At 29.1% G+C, this 24,184-nt stretch overlaps 1 protein-coding gene across 1 annotated transcript in view; it reads right to left on the bottom strand.

Annotated features, from left to right (window-relative positions):
• The window catches only part of LOC111034922 (calcitonin gene-related peptide type 1 receptor-like), a 62,586-nt gene that overhangs the window by 12,606 nt on the left and 25,796 nt on the right, over positions 1-24,184 (bottom strand). Inside the window, exons 3-7 of the mRNA XM_022316365.1 lie at positions 21,279-21,401; positions 7,062-7,168; positions 5,108-5,199; positions 1,537-1,663; positions 1,132-1,352 (exon numbers count right to left, since the gene is read on the bottom strand). Coding sequence (XP_022172057.1) covers positions 1,132-1,352; positions 1,537-1,663; positions 5,108-5,199; positions 7,062-7,168; positions 21,279-21,401 — 670 coding nt within the window. The remainder of the gene's footprint in view (positions 1-1,131; positions 1,353-1,536; positions 1,664-5,107; positions 5,200-7,061; positions 7,169-21,278; positions 21,402-24,184) is intronic.

Raw genomic sequence — 24,184 nt, 5'->3', positions numbered from 1 at the left:
GTTTGGCCATCCTATTTAAGTACGTAATACTTATTATTGTTGTGATAAATGTATAAATATCAAACGTTTAAGTTCAAACAACTTAATGTAAAAGTAAAGCTGTACATAAATAAGTCTACAATTTGTAAGAATCATATAATACTATAAGTTATATTAATATAAGTTATTTATAACTTAAGAATATTATCATTTGAAAACAGTTTTACCGTGGATCACATAAATAAGACTGTTGTATGGTTTTTCATGTTTCGCGATAATTAAAGATATCATACGACAGTATTAAAAGCGAGAATTGAATATTTATTTAACAGAACTTTCTGATGGTATTAAATGCTTATGAAATTATAAGACAGTCACATAACTTGGCTTAAAATCGTAATCACTTTTTTTATTTTAAAAATAAATCTTCACTGGTGACTAGTGTAATAATATTGTGTAAATCTCAAACGTAATCCTGATAAGAACTCAAATTAAAAAACCTTTTATCGTATTGATTTATTATGTGATGCACTCCTACGTGAGTGTCCTTCATAAAATCAAATTCTTTTATTATGACCAACTAGTAACTACGAAACTCAAATTATCAGACAATATTTTAATTAGTCCCATTAATTCATACGGTCCTCAAAAATCAGCATGCTCGTTGAAATGAAAACTTAAAACCTTCTTCGTTATATACAGTGTGCACAAAAACGAAAAGTTTGATTTAAACTTAGAATTCGGTCAGTATTTTCAGCTATAATTATTACCTATGGACATGTTGCCGACAAAAACGAGAGAAAATATTATTGTAGTCGGCCAAGGCAGTGGCATGTGGACCTTAAATGTATATTCCACTTAAGTGTTTACCATAAATTCTTTCTTACAGCCGTCTCGATAGTTATTGTTGTCCGAGTGAAATACATAATAACGACTGCAGTGTTTGTTAAGACCATAAACGTTTACGGATCGTTGTTATTTTTATTATTTTGTCGTAGATAGCAACAGGTAGAATAGGTACCTAGGTCGACCGATTTCGAGCGGCTATATCGAATGGAATGATCATTATAAATTGTGAATTTCTCTACGAATCAATAATAACAACTGTGTACAATACCCACACCATGATCGTATTAACTAAAACGTACTAACTGTAAAGTCTCGCCGGGAGTGGCAGTCCGGAGAGCCGCATACGTGGACACCAACAGTGCCGGTATGCCCCAGCCAATCGTGTGCAGGAAAGGCATCACTTTGGACTCGGTGAGGAACGTGACCACCAGCAACGTGTGCAAGTACAGACCTTCGCAAAACATCCAAAAGTACGTGGCCACCAGAAAGTACTGGACCAGGACGTGCAGCAGTTTGCATCCCAGCTAAAAAATTTTGATTTTCAGATGGATTGAGAGTGACGACGACGTCAAAGACCAAAGATTATTTTCTCGGATTTACGATAAAAATATAGGCAAGTATATATCATTAATTGAAAAAAATAAAAATAAATTCGTCGTTCGTGTAAATGCGATCTCGTTTTCCGTGTTCGTGTCTTATACTACTCACCCCGTTCGTCATCAGCACCGGCAAATTGTCGACAACCGCTTCGTACCACACCAACCATAGACAATTATTGACGGCCAACGATATGAACAGATTCTTGTGTATCTGTATCCTAGTGCACGTGAGGCTCCTGGAAATAATATTATACCCAGAGCTGCATGTCAGTGTTTATATAATTATGTATATTATACCGAATAAGCATTTTTAATATACAACAAATTATAAACGATAACAATTGTGTTTGTATTTTGAAACATTTTGGTAAGTTAGAAAAATTGTCCGAGATCATACAGGCAGACACGTAGTTGAAAAAACTTATATGATATTAGGATGAGTATAATTGTCAGTAGCATAATATATAATGCATAATGCAATCGACGATACAAAAAAAAAATACCCAACAATTTGAAACTAATGTCAATGAATTTATTATAAAATGTTTATAAAGTGGGTACCTAGTTACATTATAAAAAAAACTTTATTTGAAAAAGCTGGACAGGATACGAGACCGGGTGTTTTGTAGATGTTTCGCTCATCTACGAGTATACATAGGATAATGGTACAAATAATAATGAAAAATATAACGGTATAGGTGTATAAGTATTGTGATATGAATTTTGAAACCAATAATAGATCATAATCAAAAAACGATTTTGAACGAAGCTTTACGGACGTTAAAACGGTGTTTGAAGGTAGAGTATCTTTAAGCTTACAAAATATTTCAAAATAAAAATCAGAAAGGACCAGTTCAAAGGACCATCAAGACTCGATTTTCCATCTTTAAAACTGCTACATCATTTTTTCGAACTTTTTTCTTTCTTAAAAGTGTTCAGTATAATAAGATAATAACTTGTGAAAACAATACATTCCTCGTTTCAATTGAAATCTAAAAACATTTTTTTATATCACTTTAAACGTGCAATAAACCAAGTTTTTGTAATTAATTTGTTTTACTTAATACTTTCCATTTTCAATCCTAAATTCGTATTTAATTGGTTACATTCGCCAAATTTCAATCTTCTTTTATATGAATGTCGTATCATTTAATTTTTATTTAAACGTATTTTTAATATTAATATTTAAAACGTACCTACCTAATTCATATAATGTATACAAATCATACTGTGATATATGTAAATATAGCAAATTATTATAATTACCAAGTACCATAAATATTTCAACTAATTAAAACAATCACAATTATTGAGTTTACCCGAGTACACGAACATGAGTCAACAGAAAGTTCAATGGGCTATAAACTTGTAACGTAATATGATTACGTGTAAAATGTTCTACAGAGAAAAGTGGGCATGGCCGGTATTAAAAGTGGGTACATTATAGATTAAAATGTAGTTTTACTAAAAGCTTACGGAAATTAACTTAATTATTTAAAATATTTATAAACAAACAAAGCGAGCTGCTCTTAAAATAAAAAATGTACCTGGCAGCCTGCAGGCAAAAAAATATAGTATTTCAAGGTTGGACCAAACCTTTGAAAGATAATCATTCTCTAAACGATTTGAAATACTTACCTAATTAAAAATAACTTTCATAATATGATATCTTATTTTTAAATGTAATACTTGCGATACACAGGTTTTACAAGTATCTAAAACGCTTGAATGTATACACTTCCAGAGTGTAATAGAACATTCCCAACAACTAAAATGCTATGTTGCTGGTACATATTTTACAGTTATGACTTATGACACTTAAGGTAGGTATCTTTTTTTAATGCCACACGTTTTATATCTATGTTTAAAGTAAATGTATAAATAATAAAGTTAATATTTTAATAAAAAAAAAATATTGATCGCTGTACCCCAGCACCGATATGACATGAAATGAGAAACGAATGGCTTATTTCGCACGTTGCGCAGTTATCTTTTTGTCATTATCATTTATATACCAACACATTTATTTAGATTAAAAATAAAACCCTTTAAAAAATATATGGCAGCTAATCGAAAAATTTAAATTCGCCATTCGGCTGATTTTGAAGTAAATATTCGTGTTCCGACGCGAAACTAAAATAATTATTTATCGCGCCACTGGTGATTATTTATATTTACTGACGTATCCCATGGGCTGAGAACTGTGCGGGGCCGCGACTATACCACATCATAGTATTATAGATAGGTTTAGGTACCTAAATTCCTGCCCCGGTCAATAGTGTTATTTCCAGTCCATTTCCACTACACACGGACAACTACAACTGTACTGCACACACGTCGTATTAATAATTTCGAACGCCAAATCATACCAAACGTACAATATATACGAGCAGAGAACGGACCCGTTTAAAAGATGCATTCGCGAAGGGTAGTTTATTGTCCCCGGGGGCTTAATGCGGAGTTGATTTTAGTTGAAGAGTTGATCCGCGAAAAATACGAACGTTTCGGTACCAGGATTACAGTGTTTTTCTTTTTGGAAAACATGCAGTGACAGTAGTAAAAAGACATCGTTTCAGGCGAACTTGATTGCTTTGGGGATTTGATGAGAGTCGTTTGTTTGACGTTCGAATCGTCTAATAACAGTAATTATTTAAACTACCGAATGAAACTACAGTTGTCATCGATTAATTGCGTATGAAATGGTTTTAATCGCTGGTTTCCAATTAGCCGGGGTGACTATAAGAAATGAGTTTTCGAGAGTAACGTTTACTTCTACTATAGTATCAAATACACATCACATATAATACGAAATAGATAGGTACTTTTACATTTATATATAAACTATTTCTTATCGTTATAATTTTTTTAAATTGATCACATTTTTCCATGACAACGTGCATTTTTTAATTTCTTATTCCAAAGCAGAACATTTTTACGAGTACCTACTTCGGCACATAAAAATCGAACTTTGAAAGAGTAGTTTATAAGTTATAAGTATTTAAAGTTTCGATGAGCGAAGTGATGCAGTGCAGAGGTATCCCGTGAAATGATGGTCCGCTGCTCAGCTCAACAAAACTTTAAATACTTCTAACTAATAAACAACCTGTCCAATATTTTATTTTTATAGGTCAAAACACTCCGAATAATATTCTGCTTCGTATTATAAAATTAAAAATGTTTGTTGGCATTCAAAAAAGTCAAAAATATAATAACGATAAAAAAAATAAAAATGTATTTTTCTAAAAACGTGGTCTTGTTGACTTCAAATTATATTTTCAAAAACCTACGTTTGTGTTTTCTGAAAAATAAGGTATTACGTTAAAATGTTAAAGGGTCACTTCGTATAGCCATATTATTATTATGTATCAACGTGCGACTTGTTGATCGTTCATATTATTACATACGTCTCCGACAGTAAATATTCGACGTGCTGACCTATAATGTACGCCATGTACCATTATATATCTATATTATAATATCATAGAGATATTTCGTGGAAAACGGACGATGATACGTTTTTTCCACGAATACCGTTTTGTGGAAAATATTAAAAAATTCCACGCACGTAGCTGCGCCAGTATACCTGCATTTTATGTATGGGAAGCAATAAATCGAGGGGAGTGGCGATGACGACGATCTATTATGAAATTGTATTATAAAATACGTGCAGCGTATAGTACCTGAAATAAAAGAATATGAATATGGAAACCGCCAGAGCGGCCAGCGACACGGTGTAGCCCCATTTGTAGATCATGTTCACTTGATTCCTCAACTAGAAACAAAAAAAGAAAAAGGAGAAATAAAAATCCGTCCTTTGTTCTCGTCAACAAAGTCCGTCGACGGTGTGAAGGCATCGATGTATTAGCGCGCACACGCGCAAATCAAAATCATTTTCCTTAAAATAAATTGTTATGTATTTGTTTTCAGGAGAAAATTATATCAACCTAGGTGGATGTATTGTATTATAAGTACAAGCGTATGAGATGGAGAGCTTAAAAATATAAGATTATTGCCAAGAGTAATATGATTGGGTACACACCTGCAGTTTTCCTCAGTTGCTGTTTTTGGCATTTAGAAAATGTACCAGTTGGCAGTTGTCCTCAACCAAATCTACCAATGTATTACTCTCATAGTATAAAAAAATAAAAATATTGGTAGATTAGATTTTGTAAAGTCTTTTGGTCATTATCGCAACAGAAATAATTTTATTAATAACTAGCTGAACCGGCACGTCGTTTACGGTGACAAATTAAATAATACCATTGGATTTACCCTGTCCTTAACTCGGTTAAATATAAGCTACACGTATTTTTAACACAGTAAGTACTTTGGGTGGCTTTGACCAAATATAAAAATACAGATCTAAAATGATATATAATTTTAATACAACAATTTAATGTAATATTGTAACCAATGGTAATCCTATACAAAGAAATTTTTAAATTTACTCGAAGACCGTTTTTTAAATTCATGAATTTATTTGTATTACTTGAGGTCTTAAGGGGTATAATTTTTTTTCTGTTTTTCAAATTAGAAACTTTTATTGTAAATTACTTAGTGGATAACTTTTTTTGAAAATGTTGATATACCTAATTCATAATTCAGACGAGTAATTTCTCTCAAGTTATTATTTTATTAACTATTACTCACTTACTAATTAAACATTATACTAATATTATTTTCTTAGAAATAATAATAGTACAACGATAACGTTATACCTACCTAATAACAATATTACAATATTATCATTTTACAAAATTCTGTCTGGGCAGATATTTACCTATACCCTATTTTAGGACAGGTGGTAGATGGTAGTATTGTGTTCGTGCGGTATAGAATAATAAGTAGATGGCAACTGGTACAGTTTCTCTAGATAGTTTGAGGGGAATCGGTTTAAAAAAAAAAAGTTTATTCCGGTACATCATTCTCGCGTCGTTTTGCTGGCGGCACGTATTATAAACAGCATACGTATTATACCTAAAATGTATATAATGGTAATTGGTAGACGCACACTACACAGAATTGGTGATGACACAATATAATGTGCTCGCACGTTATTATCGTTATATAGTTATATGGTTATTTTTACCGTTGTGTGTATTGTTTGGTTCGTCGGCGGCTTTTTTCGAACGATAAATATCAGCGGCTGTTTCAATTACGCACAGGTAGGTTATACAGAACATATACAGTTCGGATAATGGACGAGCTTACCTACGGCGTTCCACATTTTTCATGAATGTGCATTATTACGACGTAATAATAATAATAATAATAATAATAATTTGTATACAAGCACAATAATAAACAGGAATTATACGTATATACAAAATTATTATCACAGTTCTGGTGTGTACGCACTGCGCCGCGGCGGCGGTGGCGTGTACAAGTGCGGCCATTAGTCACGGCAGTCAGCGCCGTCGGCCTATAAATCGTGTCGGGGTGAAGGGGTGGGCGATGGTTAGGGGTAGGTAAAAATGAGACGTATATGTATAGATAATGCCACGTCGCCGGGGGCGAACGTTATCGTAGTAATATAATAATATAGGGGAGGCGGCGGGTGAGCGATGAGCGTTCAATACCACCTCCTCTCGCCACCGGAATTGAAAACTGAGATGTATTTTTTACGGTACCGACCTTAAGATCATCCAGATCGACGCACGTAGTGTAATTGGACCACGTCTTGTTGCTGTCCGGATGTTTGAACCACGAGCCGTCTGGTAGGCACGTTTTCTGTCCGAACCCTGCAAAAATCCGTCGAAAATTGTGATCATAATTATTATGTAAGTAGCTATTGTGATCGCATTAATTTTAAAATTGCAGTGTTTGCACACTCGCACGGCAGTAATGTTAACAAAACTATGATATTATATTATACGTATTTTGTTAGGTTTACCGAAAACTTTGAACGTGAACGTAAATCTAAAATGTAATGCATTATGCTAATACAATAGTCGCATATATTACGCCGGCCAGGTATTAGGGTAGGAAAAAGGCTATTTTTATTTTTTCACCACACCTAGAGACCAAGCAAGGTCACTCGAGTATGAGCAGTTTAAATCGAAAATATCCATCGACCTTTATAAAAAAAAACCATGCCGGTTAGATTACGCTGTAAAAAGTAAAAATCTAGTTTATTTTTTCGGGCGGGACAGTGGTGTGTGATATCAGTTTTCCTTCGAGAGTAGGTCCTTTGACCATGAAAAAATACAGCTAAAACGTCTTATATTGAGCTTGAGCATTCGATATTTAAAAATTATATAGAACAAATAATAACTGACAATCATCTTGTGAATTCGGTTAAGTAGAAATCTTAACCATGCTCTATTGTTTACTCAAGTACGGACACGTACTTCAATATATACTAAATGTCACTATGGATCAGAGAAAAGTTTATTTTTATTTTTATAAAGCTCTTCAAATTTCATAAAGATATGGATTTCAGCAAATATTGCAAAAATTACAAAAGTTAAAAATATAATAACATTTGTGCTGCACACATCTATAAAAAAAAGGTATATCCTTTGTATTTTCTTTAAAGTATAATTTGCTTTTTCATATACTACGTAATATTTATTTAAGTTTCTGTCATGTATTTTGTATAGTTAACTACGATAATACATGCTTGTGTATAATACATTATTTTTTAAATGATCGAATATGTAAATAAATTTATAATAATAAAATAAATGCAGAAAAAATAATTTAAAATTAAGTCAGTCACTACAGACTGGCAGAGTACTGCAACTTATAGTAGGTGTCCAGTATACCTCGTTATTGAGTATGTCATTATAATGGGTATGTTAAATTTTTATTCAATGATAAAACTATAATATATACTATGGAAAACGATTCTGAGAAAAAGCAGTCTGTCAAGTGTCAACTTAAAATACTAAGAATATTTTTCTTTTTTATTGATGTTAAACATCGGCAACTATGGCCATTAGCATATTGTAGGGGGATTACGGTTGGTTGAGGAACACGCGTATGTAGGGCGAGAATTCTTCAATAAAAACCCGGGTGGTCATCCATCCAGGAACTAATGACGCCGGCCGATGCTTGACCTCAGAACACGTTATTGACTGCGAGGCCAACAGATATTGTATCATGTATTTATATTACTATTAAAAATTTATTTTTATATTCATAATACCTATATTATAAGATGAACTAATTTTGGCAAAAAACAAATAAAGTAATAATAAAGTAATTAGAAATGACTAATAAAATCATAATTCATAAATCATTATTTCATATAATATTTCTAGCAGTTATGAACTTGTTATAAGTCAATACCGACATATCGTATAGCAGGGTGAATTGGTTCATAGTTTTAATATTAACATTTTAAATATTGTAATAGGTATATATTTTTCAATATTTAAAAAACGTCTGTGAGAACGACTTATGAGAAACCTTGTAATAAAATGTACATTCAAACTTTTTACTCACAAACAAAAATTGAAAAAAACTAAAAACGTTGTTAGTTAAAAATGTCAAGCATGTAATAATATGTGGAGCACAAAAGTACCAAAATATTTTAAAATGTAAATCATCTGTAAAAAGTGCTTTTACAAATATCGTGAAAAATCCAAGTCTCTACACATTACCTATTCATTTTCTAATAAGAAACCATAGGTAATTGATTATATCGAAATCTGGTTTTGTGTTTTTTCACTCTATTAGACAATTAAGAAATTATTTAGAATTTTTGAACCATCTATGTAGTAGGTACTAGTTACTAGGTCAATTACTCATACAGTGGAAACCACTCTCAAAGTTGATAGTTAAAACATTTTTGTTGCTCCAAAGGGTGACAGGCATTATAAAAATTAAAAACACGTATCATTGTTATGAATATATTCATCGCTCCACTAAGAATCTAAAATATATTACGTTTTAATTTAGTCACACATTAAGTGATCCATATAACCGGTAAAAAGTCTGCATTAATATTCGTACTAACATTAATAATAGTTTTTTATTTAATAACACCACTAACACAAATTAAAAAGTATATTTTTCTAACATAATAATTCACATATTGTTGCAGATAAAAAAAATATAATAAATTTGTTACTTATATATGAAGGATATCCTTTGTTAAGAAAAATGCATGCATTAAAATATATCATATATAATATTCGTTTATCATTTCATAGTCATTTAGAGATTAAAATATTACTTTGAATAAATAACTATAAAAGTCACATTTTTATTTTTTTTCTTCGATTTTGAAACAAATTTATGGAAAAACATCAGTTAAGTTAGTGGAGCATTAAAATTATGTGTATAGATGAAATGCAAAACTTTTTTTACATTAAAGAGATTCGATTTCAATGTGATTTTATAGGCAGGTTCTTAGGTACATATTTTGTTGGAGATACAACCGCAAATGACATAAAATACTAGGGTTACCTAGATCAGAGGTTCCCAAACTTTTACGACCACGGCACCCTTAAAAAATTATTTGTGTTTCGCGGAATCCTAATGTCTAATCCAACTCAACTACAATTTTTGTAAATTAAAAAAGGAAAATCAATTCCTTAAACTCTCAAGTCCAAATAATATTTTAGTGATACTGTTAATGACTTTTCATTATTAAACTTAGTTTAAAAAAAATTTTCAATCAAACATTTTTTAAGCAACAAACATTAAATAAACATAATTTTCTCAATAATCTCATACATCTAACGGAACCCTTGACATTGTCCCACGGAACACACTTTGGGAAAAGTTGACCTAGATATTCGTCTAGTATTTCTACATTGTTCCGTGTTTATCCACATTTAATATTTACTCATTCAATACATGAATAAGTAGTAAGTATAAAAGTATAAAGGTGTCACGTATTTTCAAAAGATCAATCAAATTGCAATTTCATTCACGTAAGTAGGTACCACAAGTGATAAAAAGTTCTAAAGCCACGTGTAAATAAAATATGTATGATAGCTAGGCTACCTATAATATACTGTTCCCTAGATGCTACCCGCTTGACTCCTTTTTATTTTGAGATATGTAAATCAAAAATGTATTTTTCAAAATACAATAATACACTCACTTTAATCGTGTTAAATACAGTTCTCGCCAGAGGGATACGATGGGAGCTTAAGGTTTAAGCCCTGCGGCACATAAACAATATATTTTTAGTTGACCTTTTAACTTGATACAAAGAAAAAGGATTTTTTTATGTTTCTGAAAAGCACCCAGTTGAACTTACTTCACCATAACAACGAATAGAGAAATGATGTTATTATTCAAATTTTCATTTAATTTAATTTTCATTGAATTATGATCTCTCTAACCAAACCTCACAACCACAAAAACACAACCTGTGTACGACAACGCCACAACGTAACGGTTTTGATTGTACTATTATGAAAACGAATATAAAAAGAGACCTTTTAAAATATTAAATTCGTGTGATGTACATTACAATGTTGTAATATTCTATGCTGTATTATTACATTCTCATTTGCACGACTCGAATATTAATCAAATATTGTGTTTCACGATGTTAACACGCGTTTATCATCCCCCGTCGTCTTTGAAAGATCACACGGCGTATTTGGTGCAGATATACGAGAAATATTATGACGGCGATATCATTTATAATAGGCGAGGCCGTTAAGGTGTTCGGAATTTTGTCTCTACGAGCCGAATAAAGAAGTTTGGCTAGCGGTCTTCCGAGTTTTTAAACAAATTAACTTGACGCGTGCACGTTGTTCTCCGACGGTCTTAACAACATTATAAATAGTTATATAACAACCGAGACGACCCTAGGTGTACACTACAGCGGCTAATACACTTTGAACGATTCCGGCACGTTTGTGCCTAAGTACAACGAAAATACTGCGATGGACTTAACGGAGACTGATACACAGAAGCGACAATGTAATTTAATAACATTCATGATGCATCTTACTTTGCGGATATGCGCGATCGCCTGCTATGACGTGTTCTTTTTTTCAGTAGGTACACCTACCTCTTTCTTTCCTCCATTCATACAGACAAAATCGATTACGTTTAACTGTTACGTGGCGGCAGCAGTCTTCCTCAGTCCTTCGTAATTGATAACGCGTATAAAATATCATCTCCGACGCGATTTTGTGTTGTCTATACCGTTCGTTTATTATTTTTGCACAAATCTCCAAATCTGGGGCAATGGTTTGGCGATCCGCCACTGCCTGGAATTGAACTTTGGGTGTACCTCGGGGACTGGAATCTATTAGCCGAATCCTGTAGGTACAATGCATGTACACAAGCCGATAGCTTACGATTTCAAAAACACTATAGGAAATTTAAAAACGAAAAACGTACACTACTATATTCTCTTCACTAAAAACCAAATATTTTTTCAACTGAAAATTCCCAAAAGTCCTAATGTTGTTTTCTGCGACAACACTTGTTAACGATGCAAATGGTTATATCAAATTATGTTCTGTCTTTAGTTGTATGCAAAAGACATATGTAATACGCATTTACCTAAAACAATTTAATAAAAAGCTAAGACAATGGTGTACAAGATGTACATAAATCAAAAATATTGAAGAAATCGAAATCTGTTTAACGGATACACGAATAGAAACATTTACATTTTAATTGTACCGAACTAGTTCCCCATTAGAAAAGCAAATACATTGAATATGACGAACTTGATAAAATAATACTTGTTTTGCATAATACAATAGGTAATTATAAATTTAACGTTCAGTCAATTTATAGAAGCTTACAAAATAAATATAGTTTTAAATTATGCACACACCTACATTTCAAAATAAATTGTTGCTAGCATTGCATATATTTTTTTTTCATAGAATTAAAAAATATTAATAAAACTTATTTAAAAGCTGAGAAAACATTGTTTATCACAACATATAATTAAAACTTTTTTCTTTGTAAATATTATATTATGTTTAATTTATATTAACGAAATAAATAACTATTATTGTGAAAATGTGTAATTTTGTTAATTAAAACGACATTTTTATGTATAAACAGCGGGTAACAAAATAAATCAGAATATTTCGCGAAACTTTGTAAAGGTTAAATTTGTAAGTTTAAGTTACAGTAGGTTTGGGTTGGTTATGTTTATTATATAATCATGTTTACGGAAGGGTGTTTTGATTCTATAACACCCCACAGTTGATTTCGTAACAAAAAAAAAAATTAACTGAATACTTTATTTTATGGTACACTAAAATTAAATAAATATTTGATTTTATAATTTTTTTTGTTAAACTAACCAAATAAATAATTGTCTGACGGTTTAATGATTGCAAATCTGCATGAATAAAAATATACAATACAAGTACCTACCTACCACGTTAGATTTAATAATTACTTAAGTATTAAAGATGGTCTCGTAACGAAATCAATAAAAACTATTAAAAATATGATAAAACTTGATATTTTCAATGATGTTGTAAAATGGTTGATTAAAACACCAATCGTATAATTCGGTTTCAGTTTGTCTGTTTTCGAAAATTGATTAGGTATATTGCAAACAACTAATTTTTGTCCAATAATGAAGAAAACTGCAATTCAAATTTTATTATAGACCAACATTGTTAACTCTTTTGTATCATTTGTATTATTAAATACATCATATAGTTCATATATTTTAAAACGAAATCTGACAACAAAAGTATTTTAATGTAATAAGCAATGTATACAAATTAATATCTAGGTAATAACTTAAAATGTAACCAATTTCATATTTTGAAACGTAAAAGAACTCAGATCGTATTTCCCAGATGGTATTTTCTATCTGTCAAATTGTACTGAAATAATATGCGATTGATGTAATTTTTCAAAAGTATTCATAATCCAGTGGTTTTATTTAAGACTTTTTACTTTTTAGAGCACCTGATATCTCTTGGGAAATTTTGAATCCCTTGACTTTTATTCCTACCGAAGCCAATAAATATTTATATTCGCTTCAGATACTCAAATAACCTCCTAGCTATTTTTCGTCGAAGTAAATTAATAACAAATTAACCTTGAGGATACACGAACATAAACAACAAAATATATTAAACAGCTTTTAATTAATTTATACCATATAATTTATAATTCATAATTATATAACATTCTTCAAACAGCCAATACAATCTAAGTCGTCAAAAAATATACATTTTCAAACATTGAATAAAAATACGAGAATTCGATTTCCTCCATTATTTAGTGTTAGAGTAACTATCGTTGTAAATATTTATAAAATATACTCATATTCGTACCAACTCTACTTTCGTACAAACTTTATACCATTTAATGATCATTAAGTATAAAAATAGAAAAAAAAGTATCTTCCCAATGTATAACGTTCTAAATTCTATTACGGCGAAATGTGGCTACCAATATCCAATTAATATACTATTTCAATAGATTGTTTGAGAACGACACCACCTGCGGCGTTTATATTAAAGACTCAAGTAATACAATAGTATAAACTGTAGGTGCACTATAACACTACCTACTACAACTGTTGTAGTTTACTACTGTTAATTACTCGAAACCATTTTCTTATTAATCTGCAATAATGAAATCAAGTCGAGTTCAGACCACAATCCTACGAGAGTTAAATCTCGTGTTTGAGAAATGTGTTTGTAATCTCAGCACACCTGCACATTATATGGCTAGATACGCTTTAATACGTAAACATTACACAATGCGTAATTCATTTTTTTAGTGAATATTATATGTTTTAAATTCGTTCCAAAACAATATTACGAAAATGTATCTTACAAACACAATACTGTCCTGTACTAATAACTATTATAAACTTTCTTTAAATCAATAAAAAACGAAATGATTTTAATTTTATAACTACGTAAAAATGACTATTAATATTAATATTATAATATAATATTCTAATGTTAATCAGTTTATTTTTCGTGTTACAAATTATGTATGTTATTGATGATTTATGAATAATTCATGATTTGGAAAAGTACCTTGTAAAAACCCTACGACTAAAACAAAACTTTTATAATTAACAACCTCTAATAATAATTTTATTATTTAATGCGCCTACACTGAAACCATTGATTTTGCATAATATATATATAATATAAAAAAATAATAACCAAATATTTATTGGTATTTCTAAATTTAAAAATAGAAGAAAAAGTTTATTATAATATTTCATTAATAAGAATATTAAACAAGATGTACAAAAAAAATATTTTTTCAACACGTTGTGTTAAATTATAATTAATATTTATACAAATTAATAAGATATATTTATGGAATGAATAAAAGTAAATAAGTTAGGATTTGTTGTTATGCAAAATAAATCCTTTCTGTAATTATTGTCGAGGTAACAATAAATTTTTCATTACAAAATTTAAAAGATGATAATATCAGCGTAACCTGGCCATCGTCTTACATCAATCATTATTCGTGCCTTAACATTTAAGACAGTTATGAATTATGATCAATTAAAAACTTAAAAATAATTATTTTAACATTAAAAAATGTAATATTTAAAAAAAACATCATCAAGGCTAAAGTATAGATAGTTTACTCTTTCATAATTATAACTATTACAGTATTTTCGTTATGTCATTTTCAACATTATACATTTTATACTCAAAATATTTAGCTCGTATAATTTGAATCATTAAGTACAAAATAAAAATAATACGTTACTCATACTATTGTTTGAATGAATATATAGGGTAGTAAGAATTATACTGTGAAAAATACTGTTACATGTAATATGGAAAATAACACCGTCATCACAATAAAATACAAAATATGGTATTTTTATGTATTTTTTGAAAAGCATTTTCTAAGTTTTCTGGTTCAATCTTTCAGTATTATTTCATGACAATATTTCTATACATTTTATTATCAAATTACTAAAATTACCTCTAGTAAATATTTTTTTTTTTTTTTATTTCTAAAACCATTAAAAAAATATTTCTCACATGGAATGTCAAAGTTTTTAAAATAAAAAAAGTTAGAATATTATTATAAATTAAAATAGACTAAATGTTTGTTCACAAACTATTATTTACTCAACGAAAAATCATTTAAATATCATGAGAACAAATAGATTAGCAACATAAAACAAAAAACAATGAAATAACTTTGATAGGATTATTTGAATAAAAAAATATTTATGCACTGTAAATTAAAATATTACGATTTAAGGACTTAAGTAAATAGAAATAAATGGATTTATATTATACAAATAATAATTTAGTTATTGAGGGTTTGATTATGTACGGTTTATTTGATAATGATTTTGTATATAATAAGATAATGTATATATAATTTACCTAATTAGAAATCTTGGCTTAAAGTAATTCACTATAATAATAAAGAAACAATAATAGAGAAATACTAAAGATTTCAATATGATATCGTTGATTGTTTTCTTAAAAATCTTGAATTCATAAACTTTTCAATTTTCTGCAGTGCCTACCTATAATCAAATTTCATGTCCTAAATAGTTACCCAACGGATTTTCACAATTTCCTAAAGACTTATTGTTACAAACAATTGCTCAAAATAGCTTAATTAATAAAAGTATAAAAACAATACGCAATTTTATTCGTAAATCATAATAATTAATAATAATCAAATCATACTTTATTTTATTTAATAATTAGTAATTAATAACACGAACCCTTTACAATTATATATGATAATTATTAACATAGTTTTACCAGTTTGAACATCAAAAAGTTCCAATCATAAAATGTTAACTCCTAAAAAATAGGCACTAGGTAGCCGGGTAGACATAGAAGTATAATTGTACGTGAGAAGTATTTTATAAAGTAACAAAATATAATAAATTCTGAACGAAATGAAAGTTAGTCACTAAGCATACTAACATCAGAATTTTAATTGTTATCGTTTTATAAAGCATTTGGAACTTTCAAATAAACCTACTTATAAGACCACATTTTTATTCTTATAATACTCAAAGTGCTAAATGTAACAAAGTAACTCAAAAGCTACCTGTTTAAATTAAGATTAAATACATCGACATTTTCAAAAAAAATCATAATATACTTAACAAATTACAGTGCGTGGTTTTCATATTAAAAAAAAAGAAATTTGATAGTATTAAATTAATACATTACACGACACGACACTTCAAATGACACAACAAATCTAGTACATTATTGATAATATAGCTTTAAATTTTACCTAAAACTTCCAAAAATCAGAATAGTTACGGGAAAAATAGAGTGAATCACATAATATAACACAATGTACAAAATAATAAAATAAATGTAATTATAAATAAATTATACTTGTAGTTAAAGGTATATTAATTACAATTAAACACACTTTGTTCCTTTATACATTGAAATGGATATACCTAATATTAAAAGATGGTTATTACTTATTTCTATAAGTTCAACCTCAGTGGTTTGCGAACAACTACCGTCTGTAATAATAACCATTATTTTGTACAAACTTAAAAATAATAAAAAATATGATGCTGTGTATTGTTATTTGTTAATAAATAATATCGTTAAGATTAATAATAGATATAAATAAAAAAGTTACATTATGGCTTTGGTTATTGACTATATGATGTACCTGTATTACGTTATCTAAAAATGTCATCCCCATAGTACAACTGTTTATTAAAGGTTTATATAAGTTATATAATAACTATTATGCAAAAATAAACATACAGAACAGTTTTAGGGATGTAAGCTCTGATGTACTAAACAATTATTTTTAGAATCTCATTTCTCTCTAAAGGTACTATCATGACTCGCTGCATTTTTAATTTATGGTTAAGGGTTTCATGTTTTTCTCTAATTGGAGAGAAACATGTTTGTCTTAAGAGAGCATATTATATTATTACTGTTGGGTACCTTTAGTTCCGTTTTCTCCCTAAATATACATGTAACAGAGAATAAATAAACTTGATGAATTTTGGATTCTTGAGCATGTACATAATTACCCCCTTTGTTGGGTAATATTTTAATGGACGAATATCTTCCATCATTATAATGATTTATCTCTTATTCTTAGTTTGTAATTTTGTTTTTATAATATGGCCAGTTAAGTACTTAGATGTCAGTAAATAAACGAATATAATGTATTAGGCACTTGCAAATATAGTCAATACGAAATAACTTTGACTTTACGTTATGTACACAGAAATACAAAATATTTTATTAAAAATTATACTTATTATTTCTATAGGATATGTTTGACAAATTATTGTGTAAAATTAAAACTATAGCTATGACGATGGGTATAAAATTATAAGCATATGCACCGAATGAGAAGGTCTAACGTATTTATTTTAAATACAAGCAGAAGAGCAGCAAGTCAATTAAATCAACTAGCATACAAATGTCATACAAATATTAAGAATCGATCATTCGTTTGTATCGAAACCAGCTACACTTGGATACGACGTCTTTCTAGAAACGTATCAAAAAGTTATTGTTATGACTTTTATTTGTCAGCTCGACACTAATATCATGACCAAATTTATTGTGTTTGATCTTGTGTTTTCACATAAAATACGTTGTCTTCACCTTAAACCTCTTTATAACTCTCCCCCTCACTGCACACTTAACAAATGATTGGTGTGGTTTGTACTTTGTCGAGTCACAACACTAAATCCTCAGTTTGTAGAATGTTTATGGTTCACCCATCACCTCTCATTTGTACCCACAATTGTTTATAGTTCATCCATTAATTCTTACCCATCATTTAGCATTCTAGCTTATTGAGATATTTTACTGTCAAATTTAAATTCGATACCATTGTATTTATCTTATACTTGTTGATAAAATTCAAATAAACTATTTGGACGTAGGTATCTACTACCTACCTTATCGCTAAACAACATTCTATAGTATTTTACAGTCAAAGAAAAGTTTAAACTACATAAACAATATGATATGAATATAATTCATAAAGTATATTTAAATGCAAATAATATAATACATTTTGAACTGTTTCATTTACTATTTAAATAAAAAATACATTGAATACTAGTACACTCATTCACACAAATATTTATGACAACAATTCTAATTTTAATGTAGGTAGTAGGTGTCTATACAAAAATACTTGTAAAAAATGTATTTAACTGAAACTGCACAATATTTTTAAAATGTTTTCATTGTTATATAAATATTTAAGAGTTGAATATTACACGAATTTACTAAAGTAGTTAGTCCTACAATTTTAAATTTATAAACAATGAACTAAATATACTAATTACGTATTGTATTTTGTATACAATACTAGAAATAAATATTATACCTAAAAATATTTAATATTACTTAATAAGGTGGTACGTTTAAATAATTATGTCAACACATTAAAATAATATTACAAAGAATTCCTACGAAAAAAATGTTTAAATACCCAATGAACTATATCCTACATGTTACGCTCGTTATGGATTATGAATTACAGCCTGCAGGTTCTATGTTATGATTTAAGGGATTATTGACTACAGGAGTCGGAATTGAAATATCGATTTTGTGCTTTTTAAATGAGTACTCTGATTGCCCATTTCAACGAATTTTTTTTATCAAAAACGTCGAATATTTATATTTTAGGTACATACCCATGTATGATTCATGTTACAAGTTATTGAAAGTTATATTATATACAACAAGAACAACCAATTAAAAATAAACCAAAATATTGTTTCTTTAATTGAAAATCAAATCAAAAATTGTTTCGTATTTATAATTTATATTATTGAATTAATTTAAATTAAAAATCAAATAAAGACTTATAGACATCTAAAAAATAATTAAATCGCCAAGTATTTGTAACTTAAGAAATAGTTATAAACAATTCAAATAAGTTAGTATTTCCTAGTAAAATGATTCCTTGGTTTCAAATAACTTAAATTAATTATATGTTAGCTTATTTAAAATATAATATCAAACTATTATGGCATTTAATAACAAATTTCATTTCTAATAGTCAATTTTGAAACTCTTGACTTGAGTGGGATTAAAATCATTTCCGATTAAACCTACGAAAAATGAATACTTCAATATACTATGGTTATATAAATTCTAACGGCATTATATTATAGAATAGCTTAAAAATTATGAACGAAAATTCACTAATTTCACAAGTAAAACAAATGAATTCCATCAAAATGCGGAAAACCCAAATTGCATCTAAGGTAATTTTCTGACAACAAATAGAAATATGATGAACACAGCACATTGTACAGTATAAATTACTTATAATTAATATAAAAGGAACACTTAATTGCATGTGCCATCAGCGTCTTGATATCAGCTATGACATTATAACATTCATTATTATTGTATTTATTTGTGACCGTGTGTGTAATGAAGTTTTACTATTTTAGACACGAGTAACCGAAATAAAAAAAAAACGTCATTCAGATACGCATCATCATTATAGTAGGTCTAGATAAGTATGGGCTTGGAAAGGCCTAGTTAGGTCTCTCAGTTAATTCTATGTATATTTTTAATGTAATGCATACCTATTTTATTCGTTTACATAATCAAGCGTATGACAAAATGGACCCACGACTCAGCACCTCCAATAATAAGCTTATCAAACTTCACGTATGCACATCACAGTTTTATAAACCAACATTAAACGAATATCTTATAGTTATAGTCTGTTATCCGAAGCAAATAAAAGAACGCATGACATAATTGGATAGTAATATTTCATGGCACACCGGTGATAGAAAAATAAAACCTCAAAATACTGAAAAGTATTGTATGACGAAAAAAAAAACAAAATACCAGTAACTTTTTTGCTTGTTAGTGGCGTTTTTCGATAAACCCCGTATCTATTGTTATTCTGTGCACTTCTTGGTTTTCGATTTGGACGAATATGAATAAAAAATTTCGCAAAGGTAAGACGAAATAATATTCTATAAGACATAATAAAATAGCTTTTGTCTCTCGTAATCTAACACCCTGCTGGGTCGTCACTTATCTCATAAAACTCGAAAAAATAATGACTATCCAGTATTGTAGCCGTAAATAGCATGGTACGTATAAAATCATTCAAACGGTATTAGTCATCTAACAGGGCTTAAAAGTTTTCTTCTTTTCGCTTTTCGCCCTTAGGTGCCGAAAATAAGAGTACCTATCGACGAATCAATCGCTTGAAATAACTCATTAATCAGAACACGTCTATTATCCCCCCCCCACCTCTTCCGATCTTTTTAAGGTTTCTTAAACAAATAACACAAGGAAGAAAAGAAAAAACAACCGACGACCTACCCTGTACGCAGGTTCACAACGAAATGTGACGTCAATACCCATCTGAAAACTTATTGGTTTGGATTAACCGGGATAGACAAAGGTAAACTCCCGAGTCAAATAAATTGCCCATAAAACGTATACGCCAACGTATATAATCCTGTACGATAAACCATTGTTCTGCGGCGGACGAAAATGTTTGTCGTGACGGAGTATACTCAGTTCGTGGCCTCGGGCTATCAGTTATTATAATATCTCTACACGCATATAATAGTACTATAATAGACCATTTTACCGTGTCAATGCAATAGTTAAAGTAATTCTTATCCAGAGGACACGCAAGTATTAAATAGTTAATTGCAACGAATGTGTACACCACGTGGTAGCTTATATAATACTGTGGTGGGCATTGTTATTACACTTGATTTTGATTATTTTTCAAGGTTTAATACGATTTATTGTGATATTAAACAGTAAAACTAAAATATGTTGTTGCAGAGTTGCGTGCAACATTCAACAATTTAGGTGTACAAAACTTAGTAAAAATAGTTGCACAAAACAAATAGATATTATTGTTACAAACTATAATATAATATGATATTGTATATTAATTGATTTTATGGATAATGAACTGTGTACATACGTTTTGTATCGAACCCCAAAATAAAATAAGGACATGGAAATTTTGCTATTTCACCAGCCTTTGTCCGATTAATACACGTCCAGCCATCAAATTCTCCTGGACACCAAGCATCAGTGTCGGGCACTATAAAACAATAAAACATTTTAAACACTATAAATTCAGCACTGATATTATATTAGGTACATATTATATAAAATATTTTCAAACACAATAATAATAGTTTTAGATTCATCACAATTTTATTCATAAACAATTACCTTGTTTATGAATATCGAATCATTGTTTACGTTTCATATTTTTTTCTTTTTCATTAAATAATGGAAAATTAATTTTATTAATGTTTTAATTGAAAAAAAAAACACCCTATAAAATTACTATTACCTAATACAAACTAATAACCAAACTTATTAAACTTCTCCGGTACAATATGGTAATAGAATATATTTTGATACCTACCGCTGTATGAAATTTAAATAAAAATACATACGGACTTCCTAAGTGCCATTTAAAATGTTCAAATAATTAAATAATTTTTGTTATGTAGCTGAATTATACATTAAAAAGGTACTTCACTTTTAAGTCCAAACGTGTATATTTTGTACATCCCTGCTTATTGTAAATCCTTCTTCGAGGGAATTAACCAAAAGCTGTAATTTATGTACATTTTTATGCGTTGTTTCTCTAATTTTTGTTAATAAATATGATACACGATAAAATATGAATAAATTCAATGTATGAATGTCATATATGTTTATATTGTACTATAGATAATATGTTTAACGATGTAACAATCATGAAAAAAAAATTATATTGTGATAGGTAGTTTGATGTTTGTATTTTTATGTATATGATACAACATTTTTAAAATACAATAGGGGGTAATAATATAATAATATGACGTAATACACACAGCTAATGAGTACCGATTGTCTGATTATTACAACGGTAAGTTAACAGAACTTAAAAAAAACTAAACAGATTCTAAATTCTAATCAAGATACATTATTGAAACAATAAGAATTTAATGTATTTTCAATATAATAAAATCTACTACAGTTTTCGGTAATAAACGGTTTTGTGACGCTGAAAAAATAATAAACTTTTTAAAAACAGGTACTTGATTTTTAAACGGTTAAATCGCCACTAATTTAAAACAAAAAAAAATAGGGTTGCTTTGGCTCTCACAAATTACAAACATTATTTCCTTACCAGTGGACCTTTTTAAACACCGTGTAATACCTTTGTAGACCCATCAAATGCATATATATTGTACCTACTAACATTTACAACTAAGAGAATAAAGATACTATTTAGAGTTAAATGGCTCGATATTAACTTCATACAAAATACATAATCTTTCCAAAATCTCATGTAAGCACCGCGAATTTGTTAATCATGACAACTTAAAACATTTTTTTCTTTAAATTATAATTCATAAGTAACACTGAAATATTAATACCAAACCATATTATCTGCAAAAATAATATCAGTAAATACAAATGAGATTTTCAACATATTAAAATGAACTATTACCAACGCTTCCAGAGTCGTCTTTGGTTATGCAGAGGAACTATTGCCACACACAGTTTAGGGGCCCTTTTATAAGCTTAAAAAAATGCCAATCAAAATATCAAAATGTCGGGGTTAGCCCCATTAACCCGAAGGCCCTAGCTTGTGCTCCACGTGCGCTGAATTGGATGTAGGTATAAAGTATAGCGTTAAAGTCAATAATGAAACAATAACAAATGAGCAATTAAAAAAAATTTCAATTCATAATGCTGAATCAATCGCCATTATAAATGTTCTTAAATACATTGATAAATTATAACAATATAATCTCTCTTTAACCTAACAAAATCGTAATCAACATAATTAAGTTAAAAATTTAAAAGTATAAAACAAGAATGTCGAGTGTATATAAACAACGGAGCATAACAAAATTCACAGAAAATATTTAGTTGACTAACACGCAAAAGTACAGCAAAATTGTATGTTCCTAATCCCAAACTAAAATACAATAAGTACAATAGTATACAAATAGTATACATAAATACATACAAAATTACCCAGGCAAAATATCTGAAAAAAATCACTAGAAATAAATCAAAATACAATTCTCTGGTAACAATATAGAATATATAGAAGAACAGAAATCATAATAAACTACTGAGAATCGGCCACACCCAGTTTAAGCTTGGACACCTCATTTAAAAATAATCACCTACAAAATGAATTAAATATGGAATAATACCGACGGTATACCAAAATATTATTATGATGGAATGTAGATCCAATAAACAATAAATATCACAAAGTATCCGAGAACTTCTATGAAACAATCGGACCCGATTACCAACCAGGGATCATCCCAGTTCTCAATAATTCCAAATTAGAGAAACATATATAAATATATAATACAAACAAATAGTTATGTTCTTTTTTTATTACTAAATGTGTTAACTGGAAAAATTTATATAATTATTTGTATAATGTTATAATCATTCTCAAATAAACCCTCTCCATTCCCACAACATTAACAACATCATGTAGATATTTGTATTTTTATCACTTGAAGTCATTAAAGAAGCGTATGATTCTATAATAAAGCAGAAATGATTCTAATAGGATTTCGATCATATGAAAATTTATAAAATTACATTTAATGTACTATAAACTAGATTTCCTGTAGTTATAAGTACGTCTTACTAAAACGTTTTAAATTTTTTATATTACTTAAAAAACTTTTCCCCTTAATCGTGCCTTTAAAAAAAATGATGAGATATTGGCTAAGTGTTTACCTGGTGGTTCACTAAGCCATTTTTCATAATTTACGATATTTTTCCAAAGTAAATTGGAAAAAAAAATTTAATTTTCCGCGCCTGCGATAACTAAAACTTTTTTCATCA

This window comes from Myzus persicae, unplaced genomic scaffold (assembly GCF_001856785.1).
Source record: "Myzus persicae strain clone G006 unplaced genomic scaffold, MPER_G0061.0, whole genome shotgun sequence".
Classification (NCBI taxonomy): domain Eukaryota; kingdom Metazoa; phylum Arthropoda; class Insecta; order Hemiptera; family Aphididae; genus Myzus; species Myzus persicae.
This window is presented reverse-complemented; position numbering and strand designations above follow the sequence as displayed.